Source organism: Macrotis lagotis, chromosome 1, assembly GCF_037893015.1.
Source record: "Macrotis lagotis isolate mMagLag1 chromosome 1, bilby.v1.9.chrom.fasta, whole genome shotgun sequence".
Classification (NCBI taxonomy): domain Eukaryota; kingdom Metazoa; phylum Chordata; class Mammalia; order Peramelemorphia; family Peramelidae; genus Macrotis; species Macrotis lagotis.
In genome coordinates this window covers 291,075,635-291,103,246 of record NC_133658.1, presented here as the reverse complement: position 1 = coordinate 291,103,246, position 27,612 = coordinate 291,075,635, and the positions used below count along the sequence as shown (strand labels likewise).

The 27,612-nt window shown below is 37.4% G+C and overlaps 2 protein-coding genes across 25 annotated transcripts in view; one reads left to right on the top strand and one right to left on the bottom strand.

Moving 5' to 3' along the window:
* The window catches only part of USP20 (ubiquitin specific peptidase 20), a 47,595-nt gene extending 41,675 nt beyond the window's left edge, over positions 1-5,920 (top strand). For all 8 annotated transcript variants that reach the window (XM_074210931.1, XM_074210927.1, XM_074210929.1 and 5 more), the window contains 8 exons: positions 5-131; positions 450-619; positions 723-804; positions 1,571-1,679; positions 1,990-2,092; positions 2,805-2,876; positions 4,015-4,192; positions 4,444-5,920. In XM_074210931.1, coding sequence (XP_074067032.1) covers positions 5-131; positions 450-619; positions 723-804; positions 1,571-1,679; positions 1,990-2,092; positions 2,805-2,876; positions 4,015-4,175 — 824 coding nt within the window. In that variant the 3' untranslated portion in view covers positions 4,176-4,192; positions 4,444-5,920. The remainder of the gene's footprint in view (positions 1-4; positions 132-449; positions 620-722; positions 805-1,570; positions 1,680-1,989; positions 2,093-2,804; positions 2,877-4,014; positions 4,193-4,443) is intronic.
* A 988-nt stretch (positions 5,921-6,908) lies between these two features.
* The window catches only part of FNBP1 (formin binding protein 1), a 185,533-nt gene continuing 164,829 nt past the window's right edge, over positions 6,909-27,612 (bottom strand). For 8 of the 17 annotated variants that reach the window (XM_074210948.1, XM_074210934.1, XM_074210935.1 and 5 more), the window contains 4 exons: positions 25,808-25,940; positions 22,710-22,831; positions 21,477-21,613; positions 18,059-19,717 (listed from right to left, as the gene is read on the bottom strand). In XM_074210948.1, the coding sequence (XP_074067049.1) occupies positions 19,539-19,717; positions 21,477-21,613; positions 22,710-22,831; positions 25,808-25,940 (571 nt within the window). In that variant the 3' untranslated portion in view covers positions 18,059-19,538. Of the gene's footprint in view, positions 16,207-18,058; positions 19,718-21,476; positions 21,617-22,709; positions 22,832-25,807; positions 25,941-27,612 lie in introns of those variants that run through there. The other 9 variants (XM_074210942.1, XM_074210947.1, XM_074210933.1 and 6 more) reach the window with 2 other exon arrangements.

Below are 27,612 nucleotides of genomic sequence, written 5' to 3'. Positions count from 1 at the left end.
ATAGGTGGACACTACATTGCCTACTGTCAGAATGTTATAAATGGCCAGTGGTATGAGTTTGATGATCAGTATGTCACCGAGGTCCATGAGACAGTGGTCCAGAATGCAGAGGCTTATGTCCTTTTTTATAGGTAAGATAAACATAGAGTGACATCCTGGGGAATGGAGTTAAAAAAACACCTATTCTCCATGACTCCCTCTGATTAGGAGATTGTGTGACCAGTCTGGAGTCCTGTGGCTGCATCCTTGACTATTGGCTCTGCTCCAGTGGACAAGGGCTGACTTCTGCTCTGTGTCCCATGACTTCTGGCAGTATTGACCCCCTGGTGGGTGGAGACAGAATCTCTTCAGAGCCTTAGATGGACCCTCTCTTCTTTAGCTTGGTGTCTGTCCTTTGGAAGTGGCCTCACAGCTCCAATCTAGTTCTGTTTTTGCTTCTTACTTGTTAGGAAGAGCAGTGAGGAGGCAGTGCGGGAACGTCAGCATGTGGTGTCCCTGGCCACCATGAAAGAGCCCAGCTTGCTCCAATTCTACATTTCCCGCGAGTGGCTCAATAAATTCAACACATTTGCTGAACCAGGACCCATTACAAACCACACATTCCTCTGTTCTCATGGAGGTAGGGTCTCATTTCAGGAGCTGTTTCAGTGACAAGCTCCAGTGTTGGGAGCAACCTTGGATGATGGCTCTAGTCTTTTACTTTCTCTCCTTGTTTTTGGTAGGAATCCCACCCAATAAATACCATTACATTGATGATCTTGTGGTGATCCTGCCCCAGAATGTGTGGGAATATCTCTACAACAGGTGAGACTCATGGATTATTCTATAGGAAGGGACTGACCTTTCTGTAGCCCAGGTCCACATCATTGAACTTTTTGGGACAAGTGGGTTAGGGAAAGAAAAATGTGAAAACACATGAGAGTTGAAATTGTTTCATAGCTCTCAGTACACAGTAGATACTTATTAATAAATGCTTCTTGCTTTAGAGTAGTTCCCAAAGCTGCAAGCTTTGCAAGAATCAGCTCAGAAATAAATATAAATAATAATAGCCATTGTTTTAGCATGGGGTGGGGGGGTCTTCCTTCTCTGTTCCCTAATTAGACACTTGCTAAAAGGAAGTGAATCCCAGAACTTCAAAACATGTTTTGTATACAATGCAGCAGCATCCCCTAAGTTGTGCCATTTTGAATCTACTTGTTACAGAGATTATCTTAATTTAGTTGCAGGACAAAAACACTTGTTTCATAAGATGCTTTCCCTAGTTTTCTGAAGTTCAAGAATTTTCAGAGTCAGGTCACTGAAATATTTAGAAACCTTGTAATTAAGAAAAATCCCAAGAAGCCCACCTTTCTCTTTTAAAAAAAAACCTATAGTCAAAATTTTTTAATGTGGTTAGTGGACCTGCACTCTCACTTCTGAAGTAGGAAAAACTTTATAGAGGACTGGGGACCTGCCTCTGTTCTGTTTATTTCTGGAGTATCTAGAGCACCTTTTTTAGCAGATTTGTTGTTGTCTCCTTCATTGTCCTTTATTTTGTATTTGTTGGTTTTCTCTCCATCTGGCTGTTTAGGTTTGGTGGTGGCCCTGCTGTGAATCATCTCTATGTGTGTTCAGTCTGCCAGGTAGAGATAGAAGCCCTGGCCAAGCGAAGGCGGATTGAGATCGACACCTTCATTAAGGTGCAAAGGGGGTGGGAGGGGGGATTTCCTTTCAGTTTCTGGAGCTCTCTATCCTCAGCAGCTCCCTATTCTTTCTACTTAAAAATATCCTTCTGTTCAAAAAACATTGACCCAATTAAGGCTTTAGAGAATTAGTACTGGAGGAAGGAATGGAGACTGCTAAGGGATTCAGTTCCCTAAGGTGTTTCATGCACAAAACACTGATGCATGGGTTATGGGAGTAGGATTGGGGATTATCAGGAAACAGTGAGATTTAGTGCTTTGAAAAGGGTCAAACCTTGAAATTAAAAAGCTAACCTCTCCTTGGTAGCTGAACAAAGCATTTCAAGCAGAGGAATCCCCAAGTGTCATCTATTGTATCAGTATGCAGTGGTTCCGGGAATGGGAGGCCTTTGTGAAGGGGAAAGACAATGGTGAGTAGCATGGGAAGACTGAATCTCAGTCTATCAGGAGGAATTCTTTGGGACTGGGGCTTGGGCCCTTTAGGATGATGGGCTTTCTTCTTTATCAGCCAGGGGCTCAGGGCCTTTGACAGATTTGGCTTCCCTTTGGAGGGCTTTGGCCATTGGTAAGCATCTAGAAGCAGGAGGTGGAAGAGAAAGTGTGACTGCGTCTTTCCCTCATTTATCTTGTCCACTTGGGAAACGAGATCTGTTATGAAATTCAATTTTGGTTTCCTCTGGTCTGGGGACCAGACCTCTACCCATGGGAACATTGGACCAACACCTCTGGCACCTTCTAACACTGGGTTGGCTATGGGTTTTTCCCCTTATACTCAGTCACTTCCTGTAATGTTTGCTTTCTCACTTTGAGGAGTGGGGGTGGGGAAACAGGGTACCCTTGGCATAAATCATGACAAAACTGAATGAAGCCCTGATTTGGGGCCTTCTTACAGTTCATTTTATCTCCTCAGGTAGGTCCAGGGAGGCAGTTTTTAATCTGTTACATGGAAATGATCTGCTTGATTTATTTAATTTTAGTTGAATTTTGAGAAGCTGGCTTCCCTATTCAACAAAGATCGGTAGGGTCAGGAGGTCCTTCAGTTACTCTGTAGAATTAGAGGAGTCTGGGTGGAAGCAGAACAGCCCCAGTGGCATCCCAGAGCCAATGTCATTTCTGTTGCAGACCCTCCTGGACCCATTGACAACAGCAAGATAGCCCTGATCAAAGGAAGTGGCCACGTCCAGGTGAAGCAGGGTAGGTTTCTGGGAGGCTAATTTTGTCTCTTCCTATCTGAGCTGCTGTGCAGCTGCTGTTGAATATTGTGTCCCCTCAGGGCCTACGAAATACTTCTGGTAAATGCTTTCTGTGTGTGGTGACTCCTTCCTTCAGAACTAGGCAAATCTCTTCCTACTAATGGAGACAAGAGTAGGAAAAGCTCAGTTTTTAGGAGGGATATTTTCTCTCTGCTCAAGCTCTCAGCTCTGGGCATTCTCTCTGGCCCTGAGCCCAGAAATGCCCTCTTCCTCCCTGTACCTCCCAGCTCCCCTGGCTTCCTTCTTGTGCCAGTTAATGTCCTACCTTCTCCAGGAAGCCTTTCCCAATTCCCAGCCTTTCCTCTTTATCCAACTCTTAGCTTGTTTGTTCCTAGTTGTTTACTTGTCTCCTCCACTAGATTGTGAGCTTTTTGAGGGGATGAAGTACTTGATGATGAGTATTGACTTAGTATTTCTTACTAAGAATTAGAAATCCATTTTCTCCAGGCCTGTTCTTTCCTACTGAGAGGCAACCTGACTTAGGGAATAGAGTGGGAAGTGGGAATTCTCCTTGGTTTAAAGCTACTTAAGTAGTTCTGTTATTTTGGACAACTGACTGCCTTGATTTCCTTATCTAGAAAGTGGTAATAATAACTATTAGCACCTTCCTCCCAGGGTTCATATACTTTGTTAAGGCTCATATGAAAATGTATTTAAAACATTGCATAAATGTCAAATACTGCTCATCCTTTATCTGTTCATTGTATTTGTCTTACTTCCCCAAAAAGAATAGTGGCCACCCAAATGGCAACTAATGGGTACAACTGGGGGTGGGGGGGATTCCACAGCAAGGGAAGGGCCTGTGTCAGGTACTTGCTAGTCCCAGCAATCTTACGTTTGTCAATTTTGTGGCAGCTGTTAAGGTCCCCTGGAGATGAACAACTACCCTTTCTTATCTCAGGCCTTTCCCTTTCCTCACTAGTTCTGCTCATGTGATAACATGACCAGCATCTTAATACCCCGAGTTGCAGTTTCCCTTTTTCTCACCCAGCAGGCACCTATATAACTGCTATATGCTATCTGCTATGTCTGAGGGTGAGAGGAATACAGGCCTAAAGTTTGTACACCTCAATTTGCAGGAGCTGACTATGGACAGATTTCAGAGGAGACCTGGACATACCTGAATACCCTCTATGGAGGTGGTCCTGAGATTGCAATCAGACAAAGCATTGCCCAGTTGCAGGAACCAGAGAACTTGCATGGGGAACAGAAGATTGAGGCAGAGACCCGGGCTGTGTGACCTTCATGGGCCAATTTGTAAGTCACCCTGAGCTGCCTTTTGGGGGTTATTTTTTTCCTCAGAGAGCATTTACCACCAAGCTGCCTTTTAAAAAATAACTTTGGTACATGATCAGTTGGAAATTAGTATCACAAATACCATTGTCCAAGGTAGAATCTTTTTGTAAAGCAAAGAAAGAGACTTCCTATGAGGAACACATTGCCCTCTCAGAACATACTGTCTTTTCACCTGTGTTTGGTTCTATAGGGTGATGCAAGTTTTTTTGTAGGTTCCACAAGATTGTCTCATGCCTGTGGATGGGGTTCTTTGTACCTAAGAAGAGACCAAGTGCTTGAGAAATGCAAACTATCAAGAGGCAAAAACATTCTGGTTCACAGTGAGCAGTGCTGCAATTAGGAAATATATTAACTTGCAGGCTTGTAACATTCTTTGGGGATTTTGTTCTGGTGGCACACAAGTTAACCACAGTTAATGTTCCTGAGACTTTCTCGTAGGCTAGCTCTTCCAACACTAGTGTTTCTGTGAGTGAATGTGGGCTCCACAGATCCAGCCTTGCCATCTGCTTCTCTTGCCATGTTCTCAGCGTTTGAAGATAAGGGAATTGCTTATTCAAAATGATTTCCAGTTGTTCATTTGGTTCATTCTTGCAAACCATAGGTGTGCACAACAAGAGAAACAAGAAACTAAACTTCGACCAAAGTCTACATTTATTCCCTTAACCCTCTTGCTTTCCCCTGACCAACAGATACTTTTAGCAGAATCTCAGTTCAGATAGATTAGAAACATTTCATGATTCAAAACTAGAGACCTTCCCCAGCCAGTGTAAGAGAAATGCCAAACCGTCTTTCAATATTTTCTCTTCCAACAAACTTACATTTGAGACTAGAGGAACTGCTCTGTTCACTTGTGGGGAAATCTAGGGGATCCAAAACATGCTTTAGATATTAACTACTGGAAGGTCCCTGTTTGGTATTAAAACACATGCCATATAAGGTTGCACTAATAAGAAGTCCTACCCACCACAGTTCAGCATGGATGCATCTCTATGGCAGAATATCTAGGGTGGGGGTGAGGGGGGTTGTCGTGGTAAGGGGGAGATTTGGTATCGGGGAAAACAAAACACTTTCCACTTGAATCATTGACTATTTAATGCAGGTCCCCTTAAGTGACAGGATGACAGAACATACCCTTCCTTTCCTGCTCCATACTCTTAAATACTTTAGCTGTGTAGCCCTGGCAGGGCAAGGGGGGCTTATCCACTCTAGTTCTGGTGGAAAACCTTAATTGTGAACCTGTATAAGCTACCCAGCCTCCTTTCCCCCTCAACAAAAACTATAAATGCTACCCGTTGTGGTCTGCCCCTGCTTGAGTGTGAAGGGATAGGTGAGATAACCACGGGAAGGGCCAGGTTAGGGGGGGGGTGGGTGATGGGGCAGGAACCTTGGCTTGGCAGCAGGGCAGGGACCTTCAAGGAGTAAACCTCAGTCATCTGCCTTTGCACAGCAGGTTGGGCTTTTGTTAACCTTGTTTCCCTGGATCCTGCTCTTTACCTAGACTTCCTTGTGATGGACTTTTGATGCTTTTTTGTGAACTGCTGCAGTGAGCTGGGAACCTCCTGCAGAGCCTCTAAGTCCGCATGTTCTCGTGCTGTTTGTGTTATATAGATTCTGCTACTGTACAGGTTGTAATAACATTTCTGTTCAGGTTTGTGCTCAGTGTCCTAATAAATACACGTGTGTTCATCCCTTGGGGCCATGCTTTCTGTGTGTGCACGGACTTCGTATTATCACCAGAGGGAATATTAAAGCTTCTTTTGAAAGAGGAGTAGTTATTTCTCATACAACAGGCATGAAGCTCTAACCATGACCATGACAAATGATTGCAAAAAAACTACCATAATCATGGCTTTCTGAATGCAGGGTACCATCTAGACAAAATGTTGTTGGTGCTACCTCAAAAAACTTAATCATTCTATATGAAATAGTTATTTTGTTTTCCCTGCTGACTTTCCCCCCACTTTCCTAAAAGAAAAAACAACAACAACAAAAAAGCAAAAGCTCTCCTCTCCCCCCAAAATCATAGAAATAAGAGTCAGATGTGATCAGATAATAATAATGAAGCATTAAATATAGTTCCTATTTGGCCAGAATAGAGCAAGCAGCTAAGAGAAGCTATCTGGATTTTTTTTTTTAGTTTTTGCAAGGCAATGGGGTTAAATGACTTGCCCAAGGCCACACAGCTAGGTAATTATTAAGTGTCTGAGGCCAAATTTGAACTCAGGTCCTCCTGACTCCAGGCCTGGTGCTCTATCCACTGTGCCACGTAGCTTCCCCAAGAGAAGCTATTTGTAACCACATTCAATTTAAGACAGGAGAGAGTTTAGAGCATCTCTTCGTATTTAAAATGACCACTGTCAGAGGTAGGTGATCATATTTTTCAATTAAAGAATCACTTAAAACAGGAGAAGAAGATTTCTCAGGCAGTCTGACTTCACCTTCATTTTCTTTTTTTATAATTCACAGAACTGGTGAAACCTCTGGTGGTCTCTACCTTTAAATAGTTCTAGTGTTTAATCTTCTCTCCTACAGCTGTCTCTCATACAAACCTATTGAGTCCCTTCCAGCTCTAGATCTGTGTGTAATGAAATTTCAACAAGGAAGAAAAGTCACAAAAAACATCAGTAATTTTAAGTAATTGTTATAAAGTATTAGAGGTTCTAATTCCCTAGATAAACTTTGTTGTGAATATGTGAAAATAGTTTCCATTGTTTAGGGAGGTCTAGGAGGCCTTCATAAATTAGACAACAGTAGTCATGGGCTAGAGTTAATGAGTCAACAAACATTTATTAAGCTCTTACATGTGATAAGCACTGTGTACACACAAAGAAAAGCAAAAATGGTTCCTGCCTTCAAGGAGCTTGGCAAACCCTGCATTGAGCTCTGTGGATCCCTAGAGGCAAAAGACAGTTCTGATGCGTCAAGGAGCTTCAAATCTAATGGAGAAGACAACAGGCAAACTATAAACAGGAAATAATAGAGGAAAAGCACTAGAATGAAGAGTGATTAGGAAAGGCTAACTGTACAAGATGAGATTTTAGTTGGAAATTAAAGGAACGCAGGAAAGTGATAGGTAGAAGTGAGGGAGAGTGTTCCATACATGGGGACCAGCCACAGAAAACGCTTGAGTCTTAGAGATGTAGAGTGTTCATGGAACAACCAGGAGGCCAGTGTCCCTATGGGTAGGAGGAAGCCAGATATAAAAAAAAGGTGGTGCTCATCTATTTGACTGAACTGGCATCTGTGCTCAAGAAACTGGCATGCGTAGTGCCCACACCCAGGAACACCCTCTCAGCAGACAGGCTGAACCAAGTTAAAGGGAAACCAATAGGTCTCAAATGCACCAGTAAATTAGGGGAATGCCTGTCAGTTGTTTTTCAGTCTTGTCCAGTTTTTTGTAACTCCCTTTGGAGTGTTCTTGGCTGCTAGACAGATGGTTTACCATTTCTTTCTGAAGCTCATAGATTAAATGAAAATGTCTGAGGCTGATTTGAACTCAAGAAGTCTTCCTGACTCCAGGCCCAGCACACTCTCCACTGCACCATCCCAAGCATATGGAAAATTTCCTCATCAGAGTGGTCAGAAGAGAATAAATTGTTCCACTGGCCATGAAGGGGACTGAAACAGGAACTGTGGAGTTCTTTGAGCTTAGTCAAACATTGAAAACACCAAGGTCATCTGCTACATCAGGCCATCACTAGTTTTGACTTTTCTCTTCCCAGACTGCTTTTTGCAATTCAACCTTGTTTACATCCAGTTCATGCCCTAGTCAAGACATCACCCTCTGGTGTCATTGGTCCTCTTTGAAAACAAAGGGCAAACATTAGGGTACGAGATCTGAAAGGTGGAGGGGACTAGATTGAAGGACCTCAAATGCCAAACAATATTTTGCATTTGATTCTGGCAGTCAAGAGAGCCATTGGAGTAGGAGAGTGGTTTGTGACCTGGATCATCTGTGACTTAGGAAAATCACTTTGGTGACAGAATGGAAGATGGCTTGGAGTAAGGAAAGAGACTTGAAGGTGGCAGAGTCACCAGCTAGTTGTTGCATTATTCCAAGTGTGAAGTGATGCAGCACTGTTCTAGAGTGGAGATAATATGAGAGAAAGGGGTGTTTTTGAGAGATGTTTCAAAGCAAGGACACAGGCCTTGGCAGCAGATAAATTGGATATGGAGAATGAGATCGAGGAGTGGAGAACCTGAAGCCTGGAGGGATAATGTTGCCTCTGACAGCAATGGGGAAGGCAGGATAGAGGAAGGAGCATTTAGGGGGAAAAGATGAGTTCTAAGATGTGTACTGGATACTCAGTTTGAGATGTCTGAAAGGTAATTGGAGATGTGAGATGGGAAGTGAAGAAAGATGAGGGCAGGAAAGGTAAAAATGAGAATCATCAGCATTGAGATGTATCCATAGGATACCAAATGAAATCTAGAAAGAGATGAATGATCTGGATGAGGTGGGTGCTAGCAGAGCAGAAGAGACAGAGATGTCAGATAGGTAGGAGGGGAACCAGGAGAGAATGGTGTCCTGAAAACCTAAAGAAGAAAGGATCAAGGAGAGGCTGCTCCAGTGTCACTGGACGTAGGGATAATGGAGAATGTGAATAGAAAAAGTCACAGAAAGGTGGCTGTGGAAACTGAGGGGGCAGGATCCTCTGAGGAGAGGACCTAGAGTATTTAAAGCATGTGATAGCTAGTAAATACATATGAAGTGTCTGTTCTGTGCAAAAAGCAACAAAGGTAGAAAGGTGCCAGGTAGTGAAGGGAATGACTTGAATCAAGAGAATGTAACTGCCCTAGGTGGGACTTAGAAATTGCTGTATTGTTTTGGCACTTTTACAACTGTGGAAAGCCAAACAACTTAACCACCTAGCTCTTCTAGAAATCCCAGTTTATGTTTTAAATTTTCAAAGAAGAGTTCTCTGTGGGGAAGCTGGTGCTTTTCTTCGGCAAAAAAAGCAGGGAGTCTCAGAAAGCAAATAAAAAAAAAACAAAGCTTTTTGTTTGTTTACCCTCCAAACTGGGCTGGAGGCGACAAATGCTATAAACTGAAAACAATCTAGGAATACTCATTAGTGTCAGCAAAGAAGCACCAGAGAAAGCCGAGCTATTATTTTCCAAGTGAACACAAGCCCAGAGTTGCACCAAACCTATAGTTGGACTCCCGCTGCCAGGCGGGAGAACTGTAAAATTCCAAAACACATGTTTGGAGAAGCCAAAAACTTTATTGTGTATCAGTTAAAGGACCTACAAAAGGTACAGCCCCTCCCTAGTTGCCCAATTACTACTCTAATTCTGACAATAAATTTACATCAGAAAATGTATGTCCAAGTCACATTGATTGACTGACCCTCGACTTTCTCCCATGAGAAAAGGTAAAAATGTCAAATACAAAAAATGTCCCTCATTCTCAGACAAAACTTGATGGATGGGCCTCTCCCTCAGGACCCCCGGCCCTTGGTATTCCTTCCTTCAAAGCTTAGAACAAGAGAATCTCCTTCAGTTGGTAAGAGCCTAACCAACTGCATCTAGAGTGGCTAGGAGACAGCCTTAGCCAATTTGTGAGGAAATAAATACTCACCATGCCTCTGGAACAGACATATTTATATCAAATAACCAGAACACTCTTAATAGGAATTCTGTTTTGTGGACAAGAGGCAATGGCTTTGTTCATCATAAATATGATGGAATGCAGATGTACAAGGTGGTGGCTAGCTAAAATTGATGGGTAAAATTTACATTAGTAGGATGTAATTACCTAAATTACCTAAAAATTACCTAATTACCTAAATCAAAGTATGGACACCCTGGTCCTTGAAGGCTAGTAATATTGGTTCTTTACCAGTGACTATTGTTTTACATTTCCAATTCTGGTTCTCTTCGCAGACATGTTCTCTCTTACTCCAGGGCCATCACAGACTCTAAATACCAACATGTCAACTCTAGCTGCTAGAATTGTTTTGTCTCAGGTCTCCAGCCACCAGATACAGAAGACCACTTGTCTTTAGCTTTTTTTTTTTTTGAAAAGCAAATGGGGTTAAGTGGCTTGCCCAAGGCCACACAGCTAGGTAATTATTAAGTGTCTGAGGCTGGATTTGAACTCAGGTCCTCCTGACTCTAGGGCCGGTGCTCTATCCACTGCCCCACCTAGCCGCCCGTCTTTAGCTTCTAATAAAACTAAAACCTTATTTATTGCCATAGTTATTTTCATTGGCCACAGTTTACTACTGGGCATCCCACATAGCTACAGACACTTGTTGGTAGCTCCCCACTCTCAGAAACAGGACTCCCTAACCTTTGCAAAAAGCACCCTTTGAAATATGGGTCAGGAAGACAAAAAAAATGCCTATTTTGTCTAGTTAACCATAAATTTTCTTAGGCTAAAAATGAAATGACAAAAAGTTAAGTTTTAATCATGAAGTTTTATTCTTTAGGATTTTACTGAACCCATGGGTGGATGGTATCATTAAAGATGCCAACCAAGAGCTTAATGAAGAAACAATATTTATAGAAATCTCACAAAGGATCATAAATTTTGGCAGCCAACCAATCAGGTTACACATTGGTTCATAAAGGTGTCATGATTCTCTAACCCATCCATGTCATAACTGAAAATGATCCAATTAGCAACAGGACTGTCTCCTCTTTTGACTTATGTTATCAGATATGCTAGACATATAGACATATAAAACATCAAGATTTCTCCCTTTCCAAAATGTCAGACTAGTTTGCTTCCTTCTTAGGATGGTCTTTACTGATTGTTTACACAACTATGAAAGTCCAAACTTGCCAATACCATTAGAAGGGGGAACTAGCTGTTTACCCAGACAGAGCCTGCCTTCAGATTTATAACTAGTGAGACATAGATCTTGTGGAGTGCAGAGGCTAACACTGATTTATAAACCTCTATTAGAGGCTGATAAAATAATTTTTCATCAGAAATCTAGAATTAAAGAGCATCCGACTTAAGACAGTCTCTAAATGCAACCAGGTTAGAAATATCTGCTCCAATGCCCTTCCCAGTGAAATTGCAGAAAACCCTCCTGGGGGCAGGTAAGAGTGATAGCAAGCTATTAGGAGATGACAAGATTTCCCAATCTACCTATAAATTTTGAACTCATGGTTGGAAACTCCAACTTGTACTTTCCAAGGTAAATTTGCATGAAATCTAAAATAGGGGATTGGGTTAATACTCTTCAGTGATGGGCACACAGTTGACCTGATGTTGTCAAAGGATGGGTAACTGTTCAAATATAGCCAACACTAGATGAACCTATACAGCCCACAGTCCCCAGGTCACTCACAGAAACATCCACTGCATCATAAAACCACCTATCATTGAAGAGATAACTGAGTAGATAAACACTGAAGAGACATTGATTTATTTTGCTCAACTACTTTTTTATTACAAGTTTCTAATGGAGTCACTGGGAAGTGATTTAAAAAAATAAAATATTCAAAAAGAAAATGTGAGTTTAAGGAACTACTTTCTAGCTAGGGTATTATTCATGTTACAAAGTCCGTGCTTATTTCCATTAAGTCCACAAGCATTTCAAAAACACATGCACAGACCTTTAAGTCAGCTCTTATTTAGAGCCTGATTGGCTGTTATGTAAATCATCAAGCTACTCATAGTTCTTCCTTCTGACTATAGTCCTCTTCACTAATGATTTAGCACCTCCACCAGGAGGCATGCAGATGTTTTATTTGTAAGATAATTTGATTGTTTGCTCTGAGAGGAAATTAATGCTTCCAATAAGTTGGGACATCTGATGCAGATTTTGCTGACCTGTATTCATTCTTTCTATCCAAGTGCACACTTGAGAGTTGGCTTTAAACTATTCTGTTCTCCCTACACTGAAGAACATTTAAATGTCCAAACATTAGAATTCCTAAGACTTCACTCTAGACAACTGTTTGGTGAATGGAAAGCCATGGTGGTCTTCTTTCAACTTCAGAGAAATGTCTAAACTAGTAGGTAGTGAAATAGCCAACTGGGTTATTAAGTCATGAGCACTTCTTTTTTTCAGCCCATCCCCCAACTCCATGATACCTTAGTTTCACCCCAATTGAATGAACCCAAGCTTTGAAGGATTTAGTTGTCATGTCCACCTCTGTAACCCTAATTTGTGGTTTTCTTGGCAAAGATACTGGAATGGTATGCCATTTCCTTTTGATGCTCATTTTACAGATGAGGAAACTGAAACAAACCTAGTAAGTGACTTGCCCAAAGTCACACAGCTAAGTATCTGAGGCAGGATTTGAATTCAGGAATATATCCCAGTCCCAACACTCTATCTAGAGATATCTTATTATGAATTAAGACCAACAAGGAATCTCAAAAATGTCCGAAATTCATGCCTACTTGTATGGATTAAAAAGAGACAGTTGAACTTATATCTAAAAATTCACATGTCACTAAAAAAACATCAAATCTGAACAAGTAAGCTTTTGGACTTGCAAAATCAGTCTTAAGTCTAAAACCTTTTTTAAATGGGGGGGGCAAGTGAATTAGAAAATAATAGAATCTTAAGATCTTTAAGAAACCTTTAAGATTAGCTGGTATAATACATGCCATGCTCATTTTACATGAGAGAAGAACTTGGGTCTCTAGACTACTCCATTGCTCTTTGCATCACAACATACATACACACAATATTTTCTTTTTTTTTAAAGGGTTTTTTGCAAGGCAAATGGGGTTAAGTGGCTTGCCCAAAGTCACACAGCTAGGTAATTATTAAGTGTCTGAGACCAGATTTGAACCCAGGTACTCCTGACTCCAAGGCTGGTGCTTTATCCACTAGCCACCTAGCCGCCCCCATACACACAATATCTTAATGGAATGTTTGTATTTGCATTTTCTGAGATGAAAACATTTCCATGACAGTACACTATAAGTTAAATTTTTATTTAATATTTAGATGATTTCATATAGTTACAAGAACAATGTCTTCATATGATTGAATTCCATCTCCAGAAACAAATGGGAAATGCTAGGACCTTTCCAATGGCAATGAGTCAATGAGTCACAACAGATACACTACCAAAGTCTAGAGTTAGTGCTTAGCCTCTCTCTCTCTCTCTCTCTCTCTCTTTCTCCCTCTCTCTCTCTCTCTCTCTCTCTCTCTCTCTCACACACACACACACACACACACACACACATACACAAACATGAAAATTTAAAAGTGCTCAATATCATGGCATTATCAGAATTTGGCTTATTAACATAAATTCTGACAATATATAAACAGGAGCGATAAGAAGCAAAAACCTAAAATACAGTATACGGAAAAATACTCTGAAGTTAACACAACTTTCATATTTTTCCAGTAAATATGTCTTTTATTCTCTATTTACAGATGTTACAGAAAGGCATACAGAAAGTAATTGTGCTGGTAGGGCTCACTTTAGAGACAGTAAGGGCTACAACATGCTACCAGGTGAAATTGGTAAAAATTCAAGATAAGTCCCATCACACAGTAGTTAATGCCTTTTCACTTTATTTTCTTAAGCATATCCTGAGGAGGGATCAACTTTACATTTTGCCTTTTGGGAAATGACTTTGCTTTGTCAACTTTCAGGGTTAGTTCTCTTTACAACTAAACATTTAAATGACACCACAACTTTCCAGCAGTGATAGGAGGAGGTGGTGTGAAGGGGCAAGGAGTGAAAGAAACACTTAAGAGATTCTGAACTCTTATCCACAAATTATTCCACAAAATCTTCACTGTTGTCATCAAAATTTTTTTCCTACTAAGCCCCACTGTTATCCTCAAGCTAACAATCCTCCAACATCACTATATAGCATCTCTGGCATCAAAAGAAGTTGATTGCTTATAAAGGCTGATAATTTGTTGTCCACCTTCAATCAATAGAAAATTAAACATTTTCCATTCTTGTTTGGACATAGCTGACATGGGAGTGCAACAGTGCATAAGACATTATAAGAATAAATTAGAGAAGTTTAGAAAATATTTCCTGTCATATAAAAACATAATCTAAGAGACAAAAAATAGGTCCAATGATTTTGGGACAAAAATTATACTACTTCTGAAAGATTTTGAAGAGGAAAGTTACTCTTCTTTCTGACATGTAGCAAACTTCAATTTCATTTACTCAAGCCAATTCTCTTCCCCTTGAACCATGATGGATATTGAAGAATTCCCTCAAACCAACTATTGTATCAATTTCTTATTGAAATAATCCTAGAAACTATGTTATTTTGCCTGTGGAATGACATTTGAACAACATGAGTTCAGTGGGGTTTTCTAGGTCAGGAGGGAAGATTTTATTTTTCCTTACCATTCTCTTCTTCCTCCTAAAGATAGTATTAGTTTATGGCTTCTAGCTGCTGGAAGGACTTGCTTCTGAAATCATGATATAGGCAGCCAGCCTTTTTCACCTTTTACCCACTTGCTGACTTGAATATTTCCATAATTTTTTTACATACTGAACCAGTCAACAGACCCAGTCCTGAAGATGCCTTAGAGACAACACTTCTTCACCTGTATCTTCTGAACTAGAGATAAATTCTAATATCTGATTCTCAAAGGAATGAGAATGATTCCATTAATTCTCAATTTTCAATTAATTACTGCCCATCTTAACAAAAGCAGAGTTTTATTATAACTCAGCTTTTATAACCATCCTTATCTTGGTTCAAATTATGCTAAATAATGTTAATAGGCCCTAAAGAGCTTTACTTGCTAATACAATGTCTCAATAGGAGAGCCACATGTGATATGACCTCAATAGTAATTAAAGATTCAAAAGGTAAAGGAATTTCATCTCAAAAAGTAAAATGTTCATTGAATCAAATAGTATTAAAGCTTAGAAACAATAATATTAACTGTTTTCTGATTCTGGTCATGGAACTACTTGGGGAAAAAGGATGGCTATAAGAATTAACATCTCTTGATGTCATAAACCATGATGAATCTATTTGAGGTCCTGGAAAGAACAACCAACCAAATGCTTTTGTGTTCCAATATGACAGTGCATAGGTGAGGTGGTCATGCCCAAAATACCCTTGATCAGACACAGGTCCAAACTACTATTACTAACAAATAGATTACTAAAGGAATGATAGACTTTAAAGTCCTTCAAATTTTATGAAAGGTAGCTTCAGGCAGGGCAGCAGAAAGAGCATGCAGACTGGAATGAGACTTAAAACTGGATCTTTGGAAGACAGTGAAGATGGAACCAGAAACTCAAACATTTGCAGGTACATGCCTGGACATACATATGATGGAGTTAGGAAGTGGAAGGTGGATGGAAAAAGAAGCTAGTGAGTAGTCATAAGCTATCAGGCTAGATCCTGAAAAAGTGAATGAAAAAGTGTGACAGAAGAGTCAGCTATTAAAAAGCCCTAATGAATACACATGGCCTTTCTGATAGGAAGAAGTATTTATTGTTGATTTCTATGGTACTCAATACAGTTTTAAAAATCTGAGCACTCCATCTAACTGATGTATGTCTAGATCTCCAGTTCCAGGTTCCCTTAGTTGTAAAATTAGCACAAAAGGCACGTTGTGAAATTGAGATGGGCTAGGTCACACATTCAAGCAGACTGAGAGCAAGAGAGCAATTTAAAAGGTCATGGGGCAACTTTTCTGGGAGTTTCTAGTTTTGCATGGCAAGGGGAAGATCTCCCATACCTATGAATGTTGGATTGAACTGAAAATTAAAGACAGTTCTGTCAGTTTAGCTCCCTGAAAAGGAAGCCCATCCAACAGAACCAAGGGTAAAGTTTAGTCTGAGCCACAAAGAACATGCTGTAAGGAAAAAAGCAAGCTTCTGAGTAATGTGGGGATGTCATTTTCAGATTGAGATTTCAAATGTTAACTCCAGACCAGCTCAAGAAGACTATGCACATGACCCATTTGAGTGGTCTATGCAAACAAGCAGACTGTTTGTTTCTCCTCCCTGTGAAAGCTCACTCGAGGCTCTTGCACCAGCACATCACTCTTAGGAATCTACAACACAAAAAACAAACAAAAACTGTGTGTTAGCAAGAAAGGCAACAGGTGGGGAGTGGGCATATTGCTTTAGGTTGCAAATGTCCCACCAGGAAAAGAGTAAAAAGGAAGTATGGGGTCAGAGGTATCTAGCAGTTATTACCAAGGCAATGTCCTTGGGATAAGTAACTTTCACTGTTTGGTCATAGTAAACCATTTTCCAATACAGATTAAGAGAGCTATCTATTGGAAAACTGAAATTTTAAAAAAAAAAGAAAATTCACATGAATAACTATTTTCTGTGATTTTAGTTGCATGTAAAAGGGAGGAAAGTAAAATTTTATTGATAGAAAAGAAACAAGTGTTTCAATTTCCTTTCCTTATTTGCAATTCTGCTGGATTTTTTTTTAATTAGGGGATAATATAAAATCTTGTTTTAGTGACAAGGTAAATAGAGCTCAATGTTTATCAGGCAGTAAACAGTGAAAGTTCTTCATCTTGAGGAGTGCAAGAAAGCAACAAGAAAAAGAAACAGACTTTTTAAGCCCACACATACATATATGGTAAAGAAGGAGAAAGTTATAATGGGTGTGGGGAAGGGCAGATTTTTATATGCATTTGGTCAGAAAATGCCCCACTGCTAAAGCTAAGCGGATTGAGCACTTGAACTACAGAGAATAATTTCCTCAGAAAGGTGAAAAATCATTTAAAATACACAATCATGAGAAAAATATGTTTATTAGAGGCAGATATAAGGATACAGGTAGAGGGTAATACCGGACAAAGAATTTTTCTTTTAGAATAGAAATAGAAAGAAACAATCACATTGGCTACATTCAAACAAAACTTACTCAGAATCAAAGTTTGTCTCTAATAAAGTCAAGTCTGGAACAGCCAGCAGGGACCCTAGCTACGAGTGTAACAGTCCTTGCGGCTTAACCAGCACTTATAAAAACAAAAGGATTATTAGGCAGCAGAATAATAAAACATTAAAACAAACATTTTTATAAAAAAGGCAAAAAGTTAAAAACAAGTCAAGTTCAAGTAACCCTTTAGTTTTTTTCTTTAGTTTTTAAATTGCAGTATATACAAATATTTTCTATAGGGAATTATTGACATATTTAATAGGAACACAATAAAAAAAAATCCCTTGCATAAAGGAAAAAAAATAACAATCCAATTGGCCAAAAGTTAGCTGTAATATTCTAAAAATGTTGGCAGCATTAAATAATTAGCTACATTTTTAAAAGTGCACTGGCATCAACAAAAATATTAACCAATACTCCTGGGTTATAGAAACAGGAAAGTAGTAGTTGTTCCTCAATGGATCAGTATTACAGAACTGTTGGCTGAGGTATGACAGATTTAAAAACCAGGTAGTAGACAGGAGGGAAGGATCCCACAGAAAGCATGAGCAACTTTGAGAGTCTGGCTAGGATTAAGGAAGTAGAATTTATAATCAAGATTTGTTTTTACTTTTTTTGTACATTTCAACACAGAGCATTTTTGATGGAAGAAAGCAAAGCCTATTTGGGACAAAATAGCAATTCCTAATGGAGTATATCCTAATAAGAATTGGTCTTTCATTCAGGGAAATTTAAAACACTGAAATTTTGTTAGGACTCTGCACATAAAATGAAGGAATCACTTCATGGAATGAGTAGTAACAGTAATCAGATATACAATGGTACAAAAAACCCATGTTGATGAGATTCAGTGGATTATTTAAATATTTCATACACTGAAATCATCAAAACTAAAAAAAATTTTCACCTATCCATCTGTATTATATACATTCTATTGTTTTGGTTTCTAAGAAATCCATTATAAAAATAACCACAGTCAGGCAATGGAAATTAAAGACATCACGTTTGCAAACCTATTGATATGTCTTCTAAATCAATGTGTTCAATCATTTGTGTAAAACACAGGGCATTTTTTTTTTTTTTTTAGTTTTTGCAAGGCAATGGGGTTAAGTGGCTTGCCCAAGGCCACACAGCTAGGTAGTCATTAAGTGTCTGAGGCTGGATTTGAACTCAGGTATTCCTGACTCCAGGGCCGGTGCTCTATCCACTGCGCCACCTAGCCACCCCTTGGGCATTAAATTTTTAAAAAATTTTGTCATGAATGATAAAATGATTTCATCCTCTTTATGTTTTTTCCAGTTATTTATTATGTTGCCTTCAATAGGGGAAAAAATAACATGTGATTAATGAACAAATGTTCCCCTTTACTCTGGGATTTCTCAATGCAAAACAGTACTGAAAAACAGACAGTATTAAGTAAAATAGGAAAGCATTTGTGACACATTAAAAAAGGAACAAAATCCTATAGATTAAGGACCACTGTATTTAGTTTTAATTTGAATAAAACTTTAATAATGAAATTGAAAATGGTTGTAATCAAAATAGAATTATAATATCAAGAATGGTATAAAAGAAAAAATCTCTAAATTTATAATTAGACTACACAAATCTTGAATATGATTTTGAAGCATTTGAAATATATAAACTTAATTTCTGGAAAGATTCTGATCTAAAAATAAGAAATTCAGTGGAAGACAATTGTCAATAAATTCTGGGACAAAAGTTGCCTTATCTGTAAAATAGGTAGATGAAATTAGATAATTTCTAAGGTTCCTTCCAGTTCTAACATTCCACAATTTTATGATTCTATTTCAAATCTTTTTTGTTAGATTTAATAACATAACATGCACTAATATGTATTTTCCAAATCAGCTTTGTATAAAGCTTTATTTTGTAAAACGAGCCCAAGACAAAAAATACTTATGTTTCTTAACAAACTAAAAGATATGTGAATTTCTTGACTGTGTGCAGGTAATATCATTTTCAAGTTCAATTTAAAAATTTTTAAATTTAAATTTAAAAAATCAAAGTCTTCAGAGAAACTTGTGAAAAGCCTAGTGAAAAGGATAAAAAAAGTAACTCTAAAATCACTCCCAAATTATTGTCAGCCATCAGTGCATCTAAAAACTGGGCTTGATTTAATTAGATGGATGTGATTATGAAATATTTTGCTAGAAGCTGAGCCGCAACTTTCTTGCTGGCTACAGACACTACAAAAATTAATGACATTCACTTATATCTCAAATGAACACATATGTATATATATTGGTAGTTAACTGAGCTCTCCATATAGGTATTTCATCTCAATAAGAAAAACTTATTACCAAATATGAAAGGTCAGCTATACAATACATGAATCCATTTTGTAACTGTGGGAAAAAAATGCACTGAGGAATTTATCCAGTCCTTAGAGAAGTTCTACCTGAAACAATCACGGCTGGGTAAGGAGAAACTCCACCTTAAAAAAAAATTTTTTTAATAGTATTAAATGTAAGTCATAGCACCTTTGGCATTTTTGTCCAAACAGACTTCGACGTACGAAGTGGGGACATAACCTTCTTCATCTTCATTTCTCCGAATTCGTGTCCAGCCATCACCTTTGTCCTCCTCTATGACATATAATATTTCTCCTTCAGCTATCGAAATAGTTCCTTCATTCTGACCTGAAAAGTTAATGGCACAGTAGTTTAGCTTTTTAGTCAAAGTAATCTCAGCTACTTGTGTCCATATCACTGGTAAAGAATCTGGTATTTCCAATTATTTATTTGAAGGGTCTGTAGCCCTTCATTCTCCATAACTTCTTGGCAATTTCTTCACCCAGTTCTTTTATTCAGTCTCTTGAACAGTTTCTGATTCCTCCTCTGTCCCATGGGCTTCTTTTCCCTAGCTTATCAACTTTATCGTTTTCCATGGTTTTGACTCTCATCTTTAAGTGGCTGATTTCCAAAGCTCTATCTTTAGTTCTAATCTCAAACATGAACTCTAATCATATATTATCAATTGTCTGGCTGACCTGTTGACATTTTAAACTGACTTCATTATTTTTCTTTCCAAATTAGCAATTCCTGATTTCTCATTTTACTAATGGCAGTACCATTTTCCCCAGTCATCTAGATTTTATCTTTTGACTTTCCTCCTCTCTCACTACTCAAATGATATCTGTTACTAAGTTCTATCAGTTCTTCCCTCATCTACTCTGTCCTAATCTACTTATTACCAATAGTCTTCCTGTTTTAGTTTGTCCCTTCCAGTATATTCTACATTCTGCCAACTCATTATTCTTCCTGTTTATATCTGACTTCTGCTAACAAAACTTAAATAGCTTCCCATTACCTGTTTAAGGATTATATGGTAAATTAATTGAGGACAGGAACTCAGCTACATATTTTTTTGGGTTTTTTTTTTCAGTAGGCAATTGGATTAAGTGGCTTGCCCAAGGCCACACAGCTAGGCAATTATTAAGTGTCTAAGGCCGGATTTGAACTCAGGTACTCCTGATTCCAGGGCCGGTGCTCCATCCACTGTGCCACCTAGCCACCCCTCAGCTACATATTTTACACAATACCCAGAACTGCACATAACAGACACCTATAAGTATTAGGAGCTCAATAAATATTTCTTAATTAAATGAAATTACAATTTATGGTAGCCACTGTAATTAAGTTTATTAAAATTGGGCAAAATAATGAAATAAGTCAGTAATTAGGAACCCCAAACTGTCTAAATATACTCATAGGAAGGAGAAAGTATGGCAGGGGGAAGGAGGGATGGATTCAGTCAGAGGATCTGAACTTGAATATCAGTTCTTCTCTTCTTTACTGCCTATGCTAACCTGGACATGCCATTGGAACTTGTAGTCCATGTGTTCTCATGTAAATAATGGATCTGCTCTAGATGATCTTCCAGTTTAAAATGTTCAATTCTAATCAATACAACTGACAAAAATGTCCACTAACATGGAGATGATTATGACTGCCAAGGACCTATAAAGAAGCATGGTAGCCATTTCCTTACTGAGAAAGGATAGATGCAAGGAAGGAAAACAGATAGAATTCTGGACATGATCACCATATCAAAGTGTTTGGTTTTATTATACTTATTTATTATAAGGATTTTCCACCTCTTTTAGCTCAGTTTTTACTTGGAAGGATGAAAACAGGGTAAAAATATAATAAGGCATACACACACACACACACACACACACACACACACATATATACTTAAAGCAAGTGATATGAATTGGAAATTCAAAGTTTCATATGCAATACTTTTCTTTTGTGCTACGTGTGACAAAATATTAGTTTTTGGAGAGTGTTTTTACGTTCAAATTTGCTTTTAAAGCAAATAAAAAATCTTTAATTCTGTGAAACGCATAAAATATATTAAGATAATTGAGTAAAGAATGGCAACAGGAAGAGATACCTTCAAATGTATACAGTGCTTTACAGGTTCCTATGGTGGGAAGGGGTTCTTCATCATCAAACTCATCATCAAAGTCTGTGGCCATCATCTTCAGCTCATTCTCCTGACTCTGTTCCTCTGTGTAACTGCCATCTGGGCTGCTCAAGAAAGAAAAATACACAGCAACTATAGCAACTAACTTCAGTGGAGATACTCAGCTAATGTATTTAACAAAAAAAAAAAAGTACTTGTGATCACCTTAGTTGCAATTATGAGCATACCTTTCACATGCTTTTTAAATCATTCCATTTTAAATTCTAAATGTTCATCATGGAAGAAATTATTTCAAATTTATTTCAATTTTAAACCTGTTCCTCTCCTGCTTCTTCCATCCTCTAAGACTCATCAAGACATAGGTGACACTGCATCCCTGGTCACCCTTTCCATTCTTATTGTCCTATCTGCACATTCTCCAACCTCATGTCTACTGTAAAAATATAATTGAACTTGCCCTTTTTATTAGCCTACCTACTCTACGCCTTTTTATACATATAGTCCTCCCGGAGCGGCTAGGTGGCAAATGGATAGTCCTGGAGTCAGGAGTACCTGAGTTCAAATCTGGCCTCAGACACTTAATCATTACCTAGGTGTATGGCCTTGGGCAAGCCACTTAACTCCATTGCCTTATTAAAAAAAAAAAGTCAAGTTATATATAGTCCTCTTAGTGGAGTGGAGGAGGGTAGCACAGAAGACACTGCATCCTTTTACCACTGGCAGATCCTTCATCTAATAAAATCTCTCAGTAATTTTCTTTGCAATTATTGCCATCTAAATAGCTAGAGGCAGTTGGGTGGTGGATATAATTGACAGTACTAGGTCCAACTTTAGGAAGATTTGATTCTAGGTTAATAGTTTTCATCCTAATCTCCTAATCCTTATCTGATTCCTTAATTATAAAGTCCTAATCCAGTCTCAGATACTTACTAGCTATGTGAATTTAGGCAAGGCACTTCTATTTGCCTCAGTTTTCTCAAGTGGACTTCATCTCCACTATCTCAAATGATTCCAATAACCTTGTAATTAGTTTCCCCATCTCAAATTTTTTTCTCTAGTCCAATTCCATATTAAAGTGCTGCTAGCTGCCAGAGAGAGACTTTTCCCAAAGCTCAGATCTGATTATGGTATCCAGAATAGAAATTTGATGCTTTTGCCATAAGTTCAAAAGAAAGTAGAAGCTTTCTACAGGTACTGTACCTCTCCCGGTCTTGTGCACAATTATTGACAGATGGCGTATTTTGTGCTTCATACATTCCACTCTGTCGTCTGGTCTGTTCACCTCGGACTGGGAGTCTGCCTTCAACCTCAGTGAGCCAAGCCTGGAAATATAAAGGAATACTTTATATTCTTTTCTAAAAGATTCAGAGAAGTCAAACATAGAATCTGATTTTATTATATATTATAGGGTAATTTTTCTTAGAAGTAATATACTAACAACCCAAATACCAAGGGTGATATAATCTATTAAAATATTTTCCTTAATCAGCATGAGTGCATACATATATCTATACACACATATACACATGCAAGTATTTAATATGTATGTAAAAATCATAATGCCTTTGTGCTCATTTCTTAAGATATTTCCATAATATTCCCTGTATCATATTCTCCTCCTATATATAGACATTCACATATCACATGTTAAGATGGTTCTTTAAGGTTTTTAAGATGAATATTTTAATGACTTTCTAAAAATCTATTCTAGATTTGGGATGAAAAATACCATCTACATCCAGAGAAAGAACTATGAAGCTTGAATGTAGACCAAAGAATACCATTTTTACTTTTTTAAAATTTGTCTTTAAATTTGTTTTTTTTTCCTTTTTGTTTCCTGATTTTCCTTTCACAACATGACTAATATGGAAATCTGTTTAACATGATTTTACATGTATAACATATCAGATTATGGAACAAAAGAGAGTAAGGGGAAAAATGAGGAACTCAAAATCTTACAAAAAACAAATGCTGAAAACTATCTTTATGTGTAATTAGAAAAAATAAATAAAAAATAAAAAATGTATGTATATATATATATATATATATATCAGGAGAAACTGTCTTCAAATATGAAAGAGAAAATTAAAGACCTTTTAACATTTTATTATAGAATTTGTTTTGCTTTACTAAATATATTTGTTACAAGGGTTTTTCCCTTCCCTTTTTTCCCCCCTAATTTTATTTATTTAAGGCAATGGGGTTAAGTGACTTGCCCAAGGTCACACAACCAGACAATTATTAAGTGCCTGAGGCTGGATTTGAACTCAGGTCCTCCTGACTCCAAGGCCAGTGCTCTATCCAAGGCACCACCTAGCTGTCCCCTCCTCCCCCTTTTTTAATAATGGTAGGGGGTTGAAATGAGAAAAGCATTATAGAAAGGGTAAAACCCCCCAATACAAGAAAAAAAAAAGTTTTTCAAACATTTTTTAAAGTGTTACAGGAAATAAACAGAAGGAAAGTCAGAAAGAATGCTATTTTGAAAGTTACATGATGAAATTATTATATATTTTAGAAAGCAAGATGATTATAAGTTTTTCATTTTCATGTCTGATCCTATTTTTTTGTTCTGCTACATATGTAGAAATGTCATTTTATTTGATAAATGAAGAATTAAAAAAACTAAAATGTAATCTATATGCAATTATCATCACTTCTATGATACTATTTAAGAGTATCTTAAGAGTGATTCAATTAAAATAGTATCTGTTAAAATTAGCTAAAATAACAAAAAAGAAAAATAATCAATATTGGAGAGGATGTAGGAAAACTGGAATACTAATGCACTGTTGGTGGAATTGTGAACTGATCCAACCATTCTGGATAGCAATTTGAAACTTTATTCAAAGGGCAATAAAACTGTATATCATTTGATTAAAAAAATACCAATTCTAAATTCTCAAGAAAAATTAATAGTTCTATAATACAAAAGCATGGCTATCTATATTCATATGCCTTTTGTTTTACAATTTCATTTTATTATTTATTTTTTTCCAACTGCATTCAATATTCATCCTTTTGCAAGCTTTTGAGTTTCAAAATTCCTATCACCCTCCCTTCCCTTCCCTCTCCCTTTGGCAGCAAACAATCTGATATAAGTCGTAAATGTAAAATCATGTTTAAAATATTTCCATACTAGTCATGTTGTGAAAAAGGAATTAGAACTAAGAGGGGGGAAATCATGTACTCATATGTCTTCCAATAACAATGATTTGAACACATTCCATTGAATTCAATAAATCCATATATTTTATGAAAATGTTAACACAAATATGGAAGTTATCAAATTGTGGGGAACTGAATAAAAAACAAATAATCAGTAAAACATTAAAAAAATACCAATTCTAGGTCCCTATCCCAAAGAAATCATTAAAAAAGAGGAAAAGACCCACATATACAAAAATATTTATAGAAACTCTTTTTTGAAGTGACCAAAAAAAAAAAGGAAATTGAGGGGCTGCCCATCAATTGAGGAATGGCTGCACAAAGTGTGGTATATAAATGTGATAGAGTACTATTTTCTGTAAGAAATCATGAGGAAGTAAACTACAGAAAAGCCTGGAAAGACTTTCACGAACTGATTTGAGTGAAGTGAGCAGAACCAGGAGAACACCATATATATTAAAAGCAACATTGTGTGATTATCAACTATGACCGACTTATTTACTCAGCAGTTCAGTTTTCAAGGACAATTCTAAAAAAGCTGAGATGGAAAATACCATCCACATGAAGAGAAAAAAAACTATGGATTCTGATTATAGACCAAAGCATACCATTTTCACTTTTTAATACTTATTTAACATTTTTTTCTTTTTCATCTTTTTTCCTTTTAGTTCTGATTCTTATTTTACAACATGACTAATATGGAAATATGCTAAATATTACTATACATATAGAACCTATATCAGATTACTCACTGTCATGGGAAAAGAGGATAGAAGGGAGGAAGGTAGAAAAATGTAGAGTTGAAAAGCTTAAAAAAGATGAATGTTTTCATGTAATTGGAAAAAATAAAATAACATTCAAAAAAAATAATATCTGTTCAAACTTAACCCACATCCAATGGATTACAATTGTTCTTTTTTCAACTACTTATAATACAACACCAGAGCAGGAAGAAAACTTAAAATCATCAAATCTAACTACTTAGCCTTGAAGTTAAAACACACTTATCTTGTTTTAATCAATTATGCTACTGACATAGTAAAAGAAACTTAATAATACCAAGTCACTTCCTAAAACAATATAGTTTCAAATTGTTGCTTCAATAACATCTTTCCTCTCATTCCCCTCCATACCTCAAATTTCTGGATCTCTAGTCGGAGTTTTTCAATATTGTGCCCAACTTCTATCAACTTGTGATCCAAGCTGCCTGGGTCTCCCATTTGTGGATTCTTTATGTAGACATCTTTCATTTTTGTTATAGCATCTCTACAAGAAATGAATACATATCACCAAAAGTTAATATAGTGGTTCAGACACACACACATACACACACACACACATACACTCATACACACACACACACACACACACACACACACACACACACACACACGTTTCTATCTACTGTCTAACTATTATTTTTTCCCCAGAGCACAAAAGAATAGAAGGCAGTTTCTATCTAAATATGAAAAATTTAAAAGAATTCTATTTGACCTGCCAAGTCAAAAACAAAATTTTCATTTTTATGCCGTGGAATTAAAATTTTAAATTGGGAAAAAATCAAAATAAAAACATACATTTCAAGAACATAACAAAACTTCAAATGCCATTTGGGGGCTTATGAAACATGGCCCTTCATCTCAGGGAGAAAGAAGCTGGAAAATGGTTTATACCATTCCAATTCTGAATAAAACTAAATCCCACAGATGATTGGTTTCAGTAGCTGGCTGGCAAAAAAGAAAGTTTTAATGAAAGAAAAGAAGAAAAAAGAAAGCTTATATCTTGTTAGATCATATAACATTTTCTGACATCATGATTTAGAATAGGATCCATAGTAGCATGAAAGTTAAGAATTCCCCCAAATAGCTATCAGTTGTGTTTTTGAGCAACTATTTCTATCTAAACATTGTTATAAACTAAGTATCACTGGAGAAAGCATAAATATGTAAATATGTTTTTATATATCTAATAAGTAGAAAGTACATTCTCAGAAGCTACATCAAATGAATGCTCTAAAGGAGAATAAAGCCAATTTTTACTATAGCTATATATGGCTCAAAGTTAAAAATGATACAAAGTCCTATGGACAAGGTACAAGTGGTTTCAATCTAAAGCTCCCATAAAGACAATTATAATTTTATATCTCTCTTTGCTTAGTGTGAGGTTGATTTGAGAAAACAAAGAGAAAGTAGACTTATTTTCGATACATCAGTGTTGTACTGAAACAATATCATAATATTTTATTGTAGCTATTTGAGCATGCTCTAACTCACTCATTACACAGTTCTATTGTGATCAGTCACAATAGAGTAAAAATAAAAACTTCAAACCTGTAAATTATAACAACCTGTATTCTCTCTAGTACTAGCCTCAACTTGAAACTAAACAAGCTAATCATCCTACTGGTTATAAATCTGACTTACACTAAAAAGTTCACTGCAGAGCATGTTAACTTTTGAATCAGAGATAATTTTAAATATACTTGCTTCTCATTCTGACATTAAAAAAACAATGTCTAAAATGGTCAAAGGATATGCAGAGGCAATTTACAGATGAGAAAATCAAAGCTATCCATAGTCATATAAAAAATTGCTCTTGGGGTGGCTAGGTGGCACAGTGGATAGAGCACTGGCCCTGGAGTCAGGAGTACCTGACACTTAATAATTACTTAGCTGTGTGGCCTTGGGCAAGCCACTTAATCCCACTGCCTTGCAAAAACCTACCCCCCCCAAAAAAAAATTTCCTCTAAATTACTACTTATTAGAGAAATGCAAATTAAAACATCTCTGAGTTACTACCCGACACCTCTCAAGACTGGCCAATATGACCAGAAAGGACAACGATCAATGTTGGAAGGGATGTGGGGAAATCTGGGACACTAATGCATTGTTGGTAGAACTCACCCAACCTTTCTGGAGAACAATTTAGAATTATGCCT